The 16,095-nt window shown below is 35.0% G+C and overlaps 1 protein-coding gene across 3 annotated transcripts in view; it reads left to right on the top strand.

Annotated features, from left to right (window-relative positions):
• The window catches only part of ABCC9 (ATP binding cassette subfamily C member 9), a 154,058-nt gene that overhangs the window by 69,945 nt on the left and 68,018 nt on the right, over positions 1–16,095 (top strand). For all 3 annotated transcript variants that reach the window (XM_060024418.1, XM_060024419.1, XM_060024417.1), the window contains 6 exons: positions 2,014–2,052; positions 3,466–3,567; positions 5,732–5,816; positions 7,134–7,214; positions 15,215–15,352; positions 15,481–15,606. In XM_060024418.1, the coding sequence (XP_059880401.1) occupies positions 2,014–2,052; positions 3,466–3,567; positions 5,732–5,816; positions 7,134–7,214; positions 15,215–15,352; positions 15,481–15,606 (571 nt within the window). The remainder of the gene's footprint in view (positions 1–2,013; positions 2,053–3,465; positions 3,568–5,731; positions 5,817–7,133; positions 7,215–15,214; positions 15,353–15,480; positions 15,607–16,095) is intronic.

Below are 16,095 nucleotides of genomic sequence, written 5' to 3'. Positions count from 1 at the left end.
TCCCTTCCATCCCTTCCCATCTTGTCAATCACACAATCCTAGGTATCTTTGAATGAACGTGTTCACTTCTCTTCATTCATTCACCATCACCCAAAGTCAGGGCACTGCGTTCTCATCTCCGGTATCTGACAGCCTTCAAGGCTCTCTGTATTACCTCCCATCTTGCTCCCTCCAATTTATTTGTTACTTTCTGCAACTGGAGTGATATTTCTAAACTGAACGTGTTATCTCTTTCTTGCTTAAATCCTTTTAGTGTTTTCTGTGGCTCTGTGGAAAAGTTCAAACTCTGTAAAACGGTTTATGAGCCCCTTCGCTATGGCTGTTCACCACTTGTTTTTAAAATTCATACTTTTCTTCTCTCACCATTGACACCCACATTTCAGAAATGGTAAATTTATATCAGCTCCTTGCATGACCAGGATACTTTAAGGTCATCCAATATGTATTTTATTTGGTCTGAAATATTCTTCACCTTTTCTCCATCTAGCCCACTTTTATCCCTCTGGTATCAACTCCTCTATTTACCCTGGTTTGCCAAAGGTGGATTGGGTGTCCTTCATCTGTGCTCTAATATCACCTTTTGCTTCACCTATCATGGTGTTTATTCCCTTGTCACACTCCCACCAAACAGAAAGCAACATGAAAGAAGGAATGACTTTTCTTTGTTTACTGTATCTCTAGTATTTTGGCACTAGGGGGTGATCAATAAATATTTTTCAATTGATACTAAATACATATAGTTGGAGTTAATCAATAGTAATTGAAAAAAAATTGGTGACTTCCAAATTCATATCTCCAGTTCGGGCTGACATTTTCAAGTGTCTGATGGGCATTTCCACCTGGATGGCCAATAGGAAAATTAATTCATTAATTTCTGCCATACACCTGCTCTTCCTCATCTGTTTTCTCTCTTCCTCAGATTAAATAAAACCATTGAGTTCATTTATTGGTTTTTTTACCACTAAAAAAAATAAAATAAAATCCAAATTTTTTGGCATCTAAAGCATATTGTGTGGAAAATATCACTTGGGAAATTGTGCATTTCATTATTTTTATGAGCAACTTAAATCAGAGAATAATCATTATTGAGAGGGAAGTTTCAGTCTGAGATTGTTTTTCCATACCTCTATTAACCACCCCATGATGTCATCAGAAATGTGCAGTTGTGAAAATCTTATCATTAGAAACACTAAGCCAAACATCACCAAGTAATGTACTTAGGTACATTTTCTCCACAAAAGCATATGATGCTTTCCAAAGTGAAATAGGATCCGTTCTTGGAGTTCTTGTAGACTTTAATTATGTGTGTGGTTTTTGAATTCAGAATGATGGAGTTCAACTAAAATATTAAAATTTAGAATAATAAAAAAATAGGTCCTTGGGTGTTTTTTCCCCAATGAAATAGATATAACTAAATTTAATTAGCCAAACACCTTGTTTTACATAAATAATATCAATCAGTAATTAATTATACCAAAATGTTACAGTGTGACCATGCATTGTGCATGTCTGTCTTTCTTACCAGTTCCTTAAGGACCAGGCTGTGTCTAAACCCTTCAAGTTTAGAGAGCAAAAAGTATTTCTTGTTATGCCTTAGGGTAACTGATTAGGAATTTAGATAGATTAAATTCAAATATTAAAGGTAGGGAGCGCTTGGAAACATCAAATTCTTGTATAAACTAGGAAACTGTTCTGCAAAGTTTACCTAAATCTACACAGGTAGTTGGAGCAGAGTTGGGGCTAGAACATGTCCATTGTATGAACCCAAATTATATATGAAAGAGAACAGCACTGTCCTTCTTTTGGAAGCTTACTAAGTAATTATTTCTTCGCTGATGAAGATGTGAAAGAAGACGGTCATTTATCTGGTTTGTCTTTGGGACTAATATCAAAAACTATTTGGGAAGTGTAGCTATTTTATATGTTCAGTGTTTATCTTTTACCTGATATGTACACTCATTCGTTCTATATTTATATTTCATAATTAATGAACATTGTTTGCCACACTTGCAGTGTAAATGAATCTGAACCTTCTTTTGAAGCAACCAGAAGGTATTATTTCTATTTTTATCTGCGTAACTTCCTTCCTCAGACTTTACCTGATATTCCGTCTCTTACTCCTAGTCATTTTATTCATTCTGATAATGTACAAAGTCATTTATTAAAATGCGCTAGCAATATTTCCAGTAGCAGTAGTTCCTAACATTTGGAGGCTGCTAAAAGAATTAATTTGCCAAACAAAATGGCCCATTGTGTCAACTGTTACCTTCTCCATGAGTCACATGGGTCTCAACTTTGGCTGAAACTCAAATGTTCTTAGCGAATTGGATTTGGGATTTCATAAGATAAAATTGCATAAGAATTAATATGTATATTGTTTATGAGTTAAAATGTGATGGGATCTGCTTCTAAGCTGGAGCTGGAGAGCCGAGTGCTTCATCCATTAAAAACAAAAAAAAACCTTAAAGGACCCGGGGCAGTGAGGGGGAAACAGACATGCCAGAGGTTGGGAACCACTGTTTTACCACACAGATGGTTTTCTAAGAGACTGCTAGCATACTATATATTATCATGCCTTCTAACCTCCTAAGACATAATGTTTCAGGATGATCATTGAGCATTTCTAACTACTTTTTTTCTTAACTTTATTCTTTTTTAACCTTAATTCCTTAATTAGTACTTACAGACCATAAACTAACTGTGGAAGTGTGAATTTTAAGCTGACCCCTTCCCTACCCCAATCTCATCATCTTCTGTATCTTCAACTCACATGCATTTTCCTAATTATTGCAAATTAAAATCTGATGTATAGACATCTGGTAGAATTTGCAAGCCAAAAAAATGGGGGACAGGGAGGAGGCTATCATTTTTTAAAAATAAACTATTTCAATATGTATTGAAATATGTAGTTTCGTTATTGAAATGGACTCCTCAAGATCACTCTTTGTTTTGAAATATTTATATTATCTATTAATATTATCTATTATTTTAAAATATGTTCATGCAATTAAGCCACAAACACATACTATAATTACAGTATTAATTCACATCTTTTAAAAGATATTCATATAAAATTCAGAGTTATGTAAAATGCTTTTAATATAAAGTGAAATATCTGTGGCTATTAGAGTTAATTGCTATTTATCTTTAAATTATTTTTAAAATTATAGTCATTTTAAAAAATAACATTTTAATTAATAGTTCATACCATAAAATACTTCTTTAGCATACCAAAATAAAATTTGCACCTTGTGTGTTATTTTAATTAAGTTCTCATCCCTTTAATTTAGTGGAATATTTAACCATTAATTAATAAGGTTGATGGTTGTTAAAATGTTCTCTTTTAGAAGTTCCCCATTTCTGTCTTTGAGATATTTTATCAACTTTCATTTTTCTTTGTTGTACTAAAATAAAGATTCAGCACAGCACCCTTGCTGTGTTTTGTTTTTCTTTTCCATTTTCCAGTAGGAACAGGTATTCTGTGGCTTACGCAGCTCAAAAGCCTTGGCTATTAAATGCTACAGTGGAAGAAAATATTACCTTTGGAAGTCCTTTCAACAAACAGAGGTAATTTTGAATGTATAAAATTTAGAACTCAAATGAGCAGCTATTTCTAATCCTTATCTTTGGTTCACGGTTTCTGGAGCCTTTTTGTTTTAAATTTTTATGGGATTATAGTTGATTTACAATGTTGTGTTAGTTTCAGGTGTACAGCAAAGTGAACCAGTTATACATATACATATATCCACTGTTTTTTAGATTCTTTTCCCACATAGGCCATTACAGAGTATTGAGTAGAGTTCCCTGTGCTATAGAGCAGGTTCTTATCAGTTATCTATTTTACATATAGTAGAGTGTATATGTCAATCCCAGTCTCCCAATTTATCCCCCCACCCTTATCCCCTGGTTCTGGAGTCTTTGTATCGGGACTTCCTTTCTTCTCTGTTTGCCCCTGCATCCGTCCTCATCACCTGGTCTATTAAGTCAACTCTTGTAAGAGAAGCCTCGTTGGAAGTTTCAGCCCATCCTATACAATTACTGAGAAGAATTTGTACACCAAAAATAAACAGCTGCAACCGAAGTGTGTGTGTATGTGTGGGGAGGAGGTGGGCATGGTGCTGAAGTTGTTGGTAAACAGAAGAAAAATCTCAGTAAGGAGCAGAAGAAGGGTTAACCGTGGACAGAAGAAAAGGAATACGGGATCTGAGGGGTCTGGTTACTCGGAGCAACCAGAATACGTCCTCTTTCAGTCATCTTTTAAACACCCGCTCGAGTGTACAAAGGCAAGATCCTTTCCTTAAGCCACCTGCATGAGGGGTAGGGAGTGTCCTAAGACCCTGAGCTGGGTTCTGAAAGGTAAGGAAAATTAGGTCTGGGGAGAGGCGTGAGGAAGGGGGAAGGGAGAGGAAAGTGTGGGAGGAAAAACTCAAATTACATGGGATTGTTTGGGGCCTGGGAACAAACCAAACAGAAAGGGATCTGTGTGTATTGATGGCAGCAAACTAGATTGTAAAGGAAGGCTGAGATGAGACAGTCAAGTGCCTTAAAAGCCAGCCGGATATAAATCTGACATTCTCGGGAGGCACAGCAAGTGTTAGAAAGGGGACTAATAAAGTGAATGTGCTCTGGCAGCGTCGTAAGAGATTTATGTGGGATGAATCTGTATTAGGAGCAAAAAGACATTTAGAAGTTTGATGGGATAATGACCCAGGCATGCTGTGTTTGTTGCCTGCACTTGGCAGTGACTGTAGAAATGGAAGAAGAAGAGATGGTTGACAGAAAAGCATTCTAGAATAAGAATGGACAAAATAAGAGCAGGGGGAAGAAAAGGGAAGAATCAAGAATGACTTGAATATTTTAAGACCAGGTGATTGAGAAAATGAAACCATTGATATTTTCCCTAGCACTCCCAGTGCCCATGCTTCCCTGTATTTCCAGTCCGTCCAATTTCCAGATCCAGCCTTAGGTCAACTTGAGTACATCAGTCCTCATCTTCTTCCGTTTTCTCCTCCCTTCAGCATCATGATTGTGGACACAGATTCCCCACCTGTAACCCATGCTTTAGCCCCAGTGAGCCTCCTCTTATCCCTCACATGCACCGTGAACTTGTTCACCTTCGTGCAGTTCCTTAAGCCTCCCTTCCCTCATTTTCATTCCTGGCAAATTACAGCTCATCTTTCTGGATACACCTTACAACTCGCCCCCTCTCAAAGACGTCACTAATTTCTCAGAGCAGTCGGTCATGTCTTCCTGTGTATTCTAGGAGCACTTTATACCTACCCATCTATATTCAGTACCTAACAAGGTACATTTTAATTATATGTTTCTATGTCAATATTCTGCTCCATTTAATAGTTTTTTTAAAAAAATTTTAACCACTTTTTTCACTGAAGTATAATTTACAATGTTTTGTTAGTTTCAGGTATACAGCAAAGTGATTTAGTTGTACTTATTTATACCTATTCTTTTTCAGATTCTTTTCCATTATACATTATTACAAGACATTGAATATAGTTCCCTCTGCTATACAGTAGATCCTTGTTAATAGTTTTATAAAAGTGGGAACAAATATCTATTTATCTTTGTATCTACAAGCCTAGTGTAGAGGCTAGTATATACTAAATTGTTCAATAAGTGTTTTATTTCAGCTTCCAAGACATTGGACCTGGGACTTAGTTTATGGGCAGTATGTTAATAGTGATCTAAAAACTCAAAATATTTTCTCCCAAAGGTACAAAGCTGTCACAGATGCCTGTTCTCTTCAGCCGGACATTGACTTACTACCATTCGGAGACCAAACTGAAATTGGAGAGAGGGTAAGCTATGTGTAGTTTAATTAGACAATGAACACAAATCTAGAAGAGTCTTCTGGTTGTCTTTAACTTTTCATGGAGCATGAGAAAATCTGAGAGCTCTGGAATTATGTGTTTTCCTAGTGACAAGTTCTGGGAACATGAGCACAGGAGTTCTTAATGCCACGTCTCTTAGGTATTTGTTGACTAACCAGCATACACTTCACATTTTGCTAGCTGCTTGAGAGTTCTCAAGGGAAGGGAAGCAGTCCCTGACTTTGATCAAATGTATTTTTACTTACTTGGAGTTTACTTTAAATCGGTTTGGAAACTGAGATTGCTTCCGACAACTTCTTCCACTCTTGTCAACATCCATTTGTTCCTGTTAAAGGGTTCTTTTTTCTTTGTGTAAACAGGTTTTACATTGGCATCATACCGTTCTATGACTAGCTGAAAAATATTTATACCTGTATGTAATCATTTATAACAATGCTGGCTAAAATTTTTGACTCTTATAGGTGGCAAGTACTGGGCAAAAGGCTTTATGTGTATTATTTACTTTTACAGCAAATCTGTTATATGGGTGTTTTGTTATCAGTGTATTGCAGCCAAGAAGACCAAGGCTGAGAAAGGTTAAGGAACTTGCCCAGTCAGAGTCATTGGTGCAGGTGGGATTGGTCCAACTCTGTAGTCTGTGTTATTCATGGCTGTTCTTTATTGTAACCTAGTAGAGTGCTTAAGACATGACCTGGACTTCTTTGAGTCTTCATTTCCCCGTGGGGAATAATGCCTACACGTTGAAATTACTCTGACGAATAATAGAAATAAGGAATGGAAAGCCATTCACATCAGCCTGGTGCATACTAAATGCTCAATAAATATTAGTTTTTCAAATTTTTATAATCAGTACTTGATTATAAAAGCATATTGCTTTTATAAGCATATTGTAGTTCTGTTGAAAAAAAACTTGTAATATCGAATTTAAAAGGCATATGTTCAGTATACTACAGACACAATGCATGAAACTAGAAACAATTTGGGGATTACTTGCATCTTCAGCACTCACCTTGGTTTATGGTTATTAATGCTTCGGTACAGCAGAGTTCTCTATCAGAGTGAAAAGAGGATTAATGTTATCAGTCAGAAATTACCTTAATATAATTCAAGTATTGACCACTAAACAGCTTGCATTTTATCTTACTAATGTTATCACAGTTTAATTAATAAATTACCATTAATTTAAGATTCTTTTAGAGAAGCTTGTATTTTAAAGGGAATTTTTTAATCAACAGATCATCTACTAATATAAAAGGTGGATGTTTATGGATATTTATTCTCTAGGGCATCAACTTGAGTGGGGGTCAGAGGCAAAGAATCTGTGTGGCCCGAGCTCTCTATCAAAATACCAACATTGTCTTCTTGGTAAGCATATGGGCTTTTTGTTTCTTTCTATTTCATTTTTCCCTCTGGACAAATGAGTCCTTAAAGAGACAAGTAACTCAAGGAAAGATGGTTTAACTTGTGAAATTACAGAGAATTAAAGGGAGACAAATCCTCCGAGTACAAATCAAATCAACATCAAGATGAGAGTTGGGGGATCCAGAGGGACTGAGGTGCCCAAATCGTTACTTATATGAGTTTTTAACTCATGAGGATCATTAATGAAAGAGAATGGATGGTGCTGGATGAACTGGACAGGACCATAGGTCTTCTCATTTATATTTGCTAGCAAAAAAAGAGGGGCTGGAAAATATACTCTTGGTGGGCATAGGGGTTAGTAAGTATGCAGCTCAGGCTGTGGATAAGATATATCTGTGAAGCTTCCTGAAAGTATTCTTAGAAATCTTGATACTAGCCTAGACCTACTGAATCATAATCTATAAAGGCAGAGTTTAGAATCTGTATCTTAAAAAAGCTCCATAGATGATTGTCTTGTATTTATATCCTGGGTTGATAACTTGCTTCTCCTGTGGATCCACAAATAAAATTTGATGATTATGTTGATTATGAATTTGCTCTAGTTTGGTTTCTCCAGAAGGATGTAACCAAAATAACTTAGCTTACAAATAGTGTATATTAGAGACCAGCAGCCTATGTAAATACATCCTTCCCCTGCTTTCTCCTTCTGTGCAGTTATTAACCATTTATAAACCTGGTTCTCCAACCTCCTTTAGAGTTTTCACTCCATCTAAAATTGAATATCTTCAAATTTTGTGGAGTTTTCCACTAAATTTGGATCCATTACTGGGGATGGGAGTAGAATTTGGACATAGTGGTGGAAGTGCACTTCAGGTTAATGTCCCTGAGAATACCTGTCCCCCAAATGTTCCAGAAAACACCACCATAAAAGCTATACCAGTATCTAGCAGTAACCTATGTAATTATAAATCCTTTTCATAATGGGTGGACCCGCAACTAGAAATGACCTCTTGAACTTTGGGCTGAAGTAATGATTGAACCACCTGAGGACCAAGTGACTTGGAAATCTGAAAGAGACAGAGGTTCTCTGAATGTAATACTCTACTCCATTTCATTCCACTGCCTTCAATTTAGTGACCCTTACTTCAGTTGTAGAATCATGAGATTCAAAGAAGTCATAGTGCTACCACTGTGGATTCCCGGCCATTCATTATAGAATTGCTTTTCGTATCATCTCTATCAGCTTCTCGATGACTCTCTCTGAAGACAGATTGCTTATCTTTGAGGCAGCCTTTCCTTGTTGGTCCGTGTATGGGTTGCTATAACAAATCGCCATAATTGGTGGTTTACACAATACAAATTTATTATCCTATAGTTCTGTAGGTTGGATATCCGACATGGGTCTCACACAGCTGAGATCAGAGTGTCTGCAGGGCTGTGTTCCCTTCTGGAGGCTACCGGGTAGAAAAGTCTTCCTTGCCTTTTCCAGCTTCTAGAAGTTGCCCACATTCCTTGGCTCCCAGCTGCCTTCCTTCATCTTCAAAGCCAGCATCTCTGACCATTTTTACTTCTCACTTCTCCCTCTCTTCACATCTGGGGAAGTTCTCAGCTTTCAAGGATTCCTGTAAGTAGCTTAGACCCATCAGGATAATCTTCCCATCTCAAGGTCTTTAATCTAAATCATATAGACATACCTTGGAGATATTGCAGGTTTGGTTCCAGATCATCGTAATAAAGCGAGCATCGCAGTAAAGTGCGAGTCACGTGACTTTTTGGGTTTCCCAGTGCATACAAAAGTTACGTTTACTATACTGTAATCTCTTAAGCGTGCAATAGCATTATGTCTAAAAAAACAATGTACATACCTTAATTAAAAAATACATCATTGATAAAACATGCTACCCATCATCTGAGCCTTCAGTAAGTGATAATCTTCTTGCAATAGTAACATCAAAGATCCTTGATCATAGATCAGTGTAATATAATAATAATGAAAAAGTTTGAAAGTACTGTGAGAATTACCAAAATGTGACACAAAGACATGAGGTGAGCAAATGCTGTTGGAGAAATAGCGCCGATAGACTTGCTAGACGCAGGGTTGCCACAACTCTTCAATTTGTAAAAATACGCAACTCTGTAAAGCACAGTAAAGTGAAGTGCAGTCAAACGAGGTATGCGTGTATCTGCAAAGTCCCATTTGCTATTAAGGTAACATAGTCACAAGTTCTGGGAATTAGAACATGGACATCTTTGGGGACCATTATTCTGCCTGCTGCGGATAGCTTTCATTATTGGAAAGTTATTATGTGATTGAAATCTGCTTCTGTGTATTTTCCATTAATTGATTCCCATTCTGCTTCTGCAGCAGCAAATATATTTCTTTTATATAGCCATAGTTCAATATTTTAATATTATTGTCATTACTTGCCTTAATTTACTTTTTTCTAGGCTAAGCAAGCTTAATATTTTTAATTCTTTGACAATAATATAATTTTTATAACTTTTTTTTACCTTTTCTTAATTCTGGATGTAATAGTGTTTGTCAGGGTCCCTCTGAAAAAGCGTGTTCTAGATGCACTCTGATCAACTCAGATAATCTTAAAACTAATAGATCTTATGATCTAAATATTATAGTTTCTTAATTGTAGCCTAAAATTGAATAACGTTTTAGCAGCAACAGAATACTGTTGATGTGTTTTAACAGTTTCCCCCAAATGAAAATATCTTACACTTCCATTGACAAAGCACTTTGAATCACAGTATTACCTCATTTGATTCTTATGACTGTGCTGCTAGGGTAGATGGTATCCTTATGTGAAGTGAGGAAACTTATACACAGAAAGGTCAAGTGCCTTACTCAAGGACTAATGACTAATGAGTGATACAGTCTGGACTAGAACTCCATGTCTTTTGAGTACTGTTTTTCTGATCAGCTAAGATTCTCTGGTATTTTTTAAAAAGTATTACTCTCAAGTTACTACCTGTGTTGTCTTTTTCTTTCCTTTCCCTCTCTCGCTCCCTCCCTCTCTCCTTCCTTCCATCCTTCTTCCTTTCCATCCATCAATGTTCAGTGAATGTCATCAATGCCATCGTATGTGCCGGGTAAAGGAAACAAAGTTTTCTCCTTTGTTATTCCTATCTTTAAGGATCTTACTTGTACAAATAATTAGTTAAGGTTTTACATTTTGCTCTGATCTCTAGTTAACCTTTATCAAATTAGCCTTTATACTGTATCAAAGCCATGTGAAACATCTTGATTATATATAAAACATATTAGTTATTTTTAAAGCTTTGTAGCATCTATAAATGTTCTGTATCAGTGAATATATTTTTAAGAGGTTATTTCCAAAAATGTGTCCATAAAGAGTATACTACTAAAACATTCATTGAATACAGGAAAGACTATATTAGTGAGAACTGTATATATGTATATAAAAATAAATAATATATTACTGAAAATGAAGAATTGACCATTCACTGATTTGGCCATTTGTCAAATTGTCTTGCACTCTTTAAAGACAGTATCTCCCCAGAATGTTAATACACAAACTGAATCGTGAGAAATGATCAGCAATCCATCAAATCTAGATTATTATTAAGTTATATAAAAGGTTACATTTTACTGCAACACCAAGATGCCACATAATGAAGCCATGATGATACATAATGAAGCCATATACATGATAGCAATCATTATTAAGGGCTTTTTATGACCTAGTCATGATTCTAAATACTTTATGTACATGAACTCACTTCATCCTCACAATAACCCTATTAGGTTTGACATTGTTATTATTAATGTTACCTTTATTTATGCAATGATAATGTTGAGGCTTTGGGGGATAATTTACCCAGGGTCACACAGATAGTATAGTGAAGCAAGGATACAAACCCAGGTGATCTAATTCCATAGCCTGTGTCCTTAACCACTGCACTCTTCCTCGTTAAGAGATTCCTGGAAGTCACTAAATTCTCACTGTGGTGCTTTAAAGGGTTTAGCACAGTTAATCACCACAGCTTTATTTATAAGAAAATAATAATAAAATAACGCTTTAAAAATATTTTACAGAGACTTTTACAACATTATTTGATCTTTGCAGCAAACCTATGTGCTCTCTGACAGGTCTTTTTATTATCCCCATTTTACAGATGAAGTGACTGAGTTTGAAAAATTGCCCAGTGTCAGAGATCTACTCTGTTAACTACTTTCAAATATGCAATACAGTATTATTAACTATAGTCGTAGTGCTGTACATTCTATCCCGAGGACATGTTTATCTTACAACTGGAAGTTTGTACCTTTTGACCACTTTCACCCATTTTCCCCAACCCCGCACCCCCACCTCTGGCAAACACCAATTTGTTTTCTGAATTTATGAGTTCACTTTTTTTTTTGAATTCCACGTATAAGTGAGAGCATGTAGTATCTGTTTTTCTCTGTTTGACTTATTTTACTTGGCATAATGCCATCACAAATGGCAGAATTTCCTACCTTTTTATGGATCTATAATATTTTCACATTGTCTTTACCCATTCATCCACTGATGGACATTTAAGTTGTTTCCATATCTTGGCTATTGTACATAATGCTATAATGAACATGGAAGTTCTTAATGAACATTGAGATAATGATTTCATTTCCTTTAAATAAATACCCAGAAGTGGAATTGCTGGATCATATGGTAGTTCTATTTTTAAAAATTTGAGGAACCTCCATACTTTTTTTCCATGGTGGCTGCACCAATTTACATTTCCAACAGTGCACAAGAGTTCCCTTTTCTCCACATTCTCACCAACATTGGTTGTTTCTTGTCTTTTTGATAATAGCCTATCTAACAGATGAGAGATGATATCTCATAGTTTGATTTGTATTTCCCAGATAATTAATGATATTGAGCATCTTTTCATGTACTTGTCGGCCATTTGTATGTCTTCTTTGGAAAAATATCTATTCAGATCCTCTGACCATTTTTAAATTGGATTGTTGAGGTCTTTTTGCTATTGAGTTGTATGAGTTCTGTATATATTTTGGATATTAACCACTTATCATATATATGATTTGCAAATATTTTATCCCATTTCATAAGTTGCCTTTTCATTTCGTTGATGGTTTCCTTTACTGTACAAAAACTTTTTAGTTTGATGTAGTCTCACTTGTTTATTTTTGCATTTGTTCCTTTTGTTTTTGGTATCAGAATCTTAAAAAAGCATTGCCAAGACCAATGTCAGGGAGCTTATCCACTATGTTTTCTCCTAGGAGTTTTATGGTTTCAGGTCTTATGTTCATGTCTTTGATTCATTTTGAGCTGATTTTTATGTGTGATGTAAGATCGTAGTCCAGGTTCATTTTTCTTACATGTGGCTGTCCAGTTTTCCCAGCACCATTTATCAAAGAGACTATCCTTCCCCCATTGTATATTCTTGGCCCCTTTGTTGTAAATTAATTGACCATATGTGCATGAGTTTATCTCTGGGCTCTCTGTGCTGTTTCATTGATCTATGTGTCTGTTTTTATGCCAATAAGATAATGTTTTGTTTAGGATAGCTTTATAATACAGTTTGAAATCATGAAGTATGATACCTCCAGCTTTGTTATTCTTTCTCAAGATTGCTTCGGATATTAGGAGTCTTTTGTGGTTCTATACAAAGTTTGGAATTGTTTGATTCATTTCTGTGAAAAATGTCATTGGAATTTTGATAGGGATTGCATTGAACCTCTAGATCATTTTCGGTAGTATGGACAGTTTAACAATATTAATCTTTGCAATCCATGAGCACAAGATATCTTTCCATTTATTTGTGTTTTCTTCAGTTTCTTTCATCAGTGTCTTAGAGTTTTCAGTGCACAGGTCTTTTACCTCCTTGGTTAAACTTATTCCGTAGACATTTTATTCTTTTTGATGCAATTACAAATGGGGTTGTTTTCCTAATTTCTCTTTCTGATAGTTTGTTATTAGTGTATAGAAATGCAACTGATTTTTCTATATTGATTTTGTATCCTGCAACTTTATTGACCTCGTTCATTAGTGCTGTTAGTTTTTTGGTGAAATCTTTAGGGTCTTCTATAGAAAAATGTCATCTGCAAATAGAGATAGTTTTACTTCTTCCTTTCCCATTTGGATGTCTTTTGTTTCTCTTTCTTGACTAATTGCTCTGGCTAGGACTTCCAGTACTATATTGAATAAAAGTAGTGAGAGTTGGCATTGTTCTTGATCTTAGAGGGACAGTTTTCAGCATTTTACCATTAAGTATGATGTTAGCTGTGGGCTTGTCATACATGACCTTTATTATGTTGAGGTATGTTCCCTCAATACCTACTTCATTCAGAATTTTTATCATGATTGAATGTTGAACTTTGTCAAATGCTTTTTCTGCATCTATTGAGTTTATCATATGATTTTTATCCTTCATTTTATTATTGTGGTGTATCACATTGATTTGCAAATGTTGAACCATCCTTGCATCCCTGGAATAAATCCAACTTGATCATGGTGTTTGAATATTTTACTGACTGTTGAATTCAGTTTGTTAATATTTTGTTGAGAATTTTTGCATCTATGTTCATCAGAGACATTGATCTGTAATTTTCTTTTCTTGTGGTGTCTTTATGCTAGCTTTGTAAAATGAGTTTGGAAGTGTTCTTTCCTCTTCTGTTTTTTGGAAAAGTTTGAGAAGGATTGGTATTAATTCTTCTTTAAATGTTTGGTTGAATTCACCACTGAAGCCATCTGTTCCTGGACTTTTGTTTGTTGGGCAGTGTTTTTTGATTACTGATTCAATTCCCTTACCAGTAATTGGTCTGTTCAGATTTTCTAATTCTTCACGATTCAGTTTCTGTAGGTGTTTGTTTCTAGGAATTTATCCATGTCATTTAGGTGTCCAGTCTGTAGGTATATCATTTTTCATAGTAGTCTTATGATCCCTTGTATTTGTGTGGTATGAATTGTAACATTGCCTTTTTCATTTATAATTTTATTTGAATCCTCTCATTTTTTCTTGGTGAACCTAGCTAAAGGTTTATCCATTTTGTTTATCTTTGCAAAAAATCAGCTCCTAGTTTCATTGATCTTTTCTGTTGTCTTGTTAGTCTGGATTTTATATATTTCCACTCTGATCTCTGTTATTTCCTTCCTTCTACTAACTTTGGGCTTAGTTTGTTCTTTTTTTCTAGTTTTCTGAGGTGTAAAGTTAAGTTGTTTATTTGAGGTCTTTCTTTTTTCTTAATATAGACATTTATTGCTATAAAATTCTTTTAGAACTGCTTTTGCTGCATCCCGTAAGTTTTGATATGTTGTGTTTCATTTTCATTCGTCTCAAGATAGTTTTTGATTTCCTCTTTTGATTTCCTCTTTGGCCCATTAGTTGTTCAGGAGCATGTTGTTTCATCTCCACATATTTGTGAATTTTTCAGGGGTGGAGTTTATGGCGAGAGTGTGTCTCAGACTTTCCTACTTATTTTGATGTTTTTTCTCAGTTGCTTAATGTGTCAGAATCACTCAACTAGTTTCTGGATTTCTTTCAGAGGGAATTGCTCCATGTGTAGCTGTATATTCGGTGTGTCCATGGTAGGAGAGAAATTCAGGAGCCTCCTATGTTGCCATCTTGGTCTAGAGTCTACACCTATTTTTATTATTTAAACTTTATTGATAAAGTTTATTGATAAACTCCAGTTATCATTTCATTCAATTGATAAACTCCAATTGTCATTTCATTCTTTGTTTTGGTGTTTTGTTGGTTTTTGAACTTGGATATTCTATACATAAGAATTCAAACTACTTCAAATACTGTTATTTACTTTTAAAATTAGTTTTTAAGTGAAAGAGAAAATAAAAACTTCATTTTTAATTTAGTACCTTTTTTGTAATTTAAAGTTATTCAGAGTCTGTTTATTATAAATAGGATTTGTGAGATAATTTGCCTTTAGTTATTTGTATTTCTGCTTTCTGGAGGATTTAGTTACAAAGAGAATATAATTCATCATCTCTCCATTTTACTTGTTGTAGGATGATCCATTTTCTGCCTTGGACATTCACTTGAGTGATCACTTAATGCAGGAAGGGATTTTGAAATTTCTCCAAGATGACAAGAGGACACTTGTTCTTGTGACTCACAAATTACAATATCTAACACATGCTGACTGGGTAAGAGTTTAAAAGAAGTTTCATTAATTTTTATATTACAGTTATATAAATGCTTTCTGAGATAAAGATAATTCTCTTGGCCAATTAAGGATTTTTGTCACAATTCGTCTAATATGTGCTTTCCTTAGATCATAGCCATGAAAGATGGAAGTGTTCTAAGAGAAGGCACTTTGAAGGACATTCAAACCAAAGATGTTGAGCTTTATGAACACTGGAAAACACTTATGAATCGGCAAGATCAAGAACTAGAAAAGGTAATTGCTCAGAGTTCAGAAAAGTTCAGAGTTGAGTTCAGAAGAGTCAGAAATGTAGTGCATAATTACTAAAAAAACTTTTAGAGAAATATTACCATTTAATGTTTGATGATATAATAGTCCTCACCTGAAATCTGAAATAATTGTATAGTTATATATCATTAATTGATAGACTACTTTGAAACTAAAAAATTCGAGTGATATCTTTCGGATGACGTGTTGTCAGCCTTTTAGAGGAATTTTATTTGAATTGGAGGCATATTACAATCATATGTGTGTTTAAAACTTAAACTACTTGCTCAAGCATGCTATTTCCTCCTTTTATCTTATATTTCCTTATGTATGTCTTATTTTCCTCACCTGTAATATGAGAGTATTTTCATTCACCATTTACAAATGGAGGGTTGTGGGCAAAACAAAATCTGAGATGGTTTTGAAAGAAGGAAGAGCTATGAGCTGTGGGTATAGTGGTAAAGCATGTCTGGGATA

This window comes from Delphinus delphis, chromosome 11, assembly GCF_949987515.2.
Source record: "Delphinus delphis chromosome 11, mDelDel1.2, whole genome shotgun sequence".
NCBI lineage: Eukaryota > Metazoa > Chordata > Mammalia > Artiodactyla > Delphinidae > Delphinus > Delphinus delphis.
Note: the sequence above shows the minus strand (reverse complement) of the source record. Positions and strands in the feature narration are given on the sequence as shown.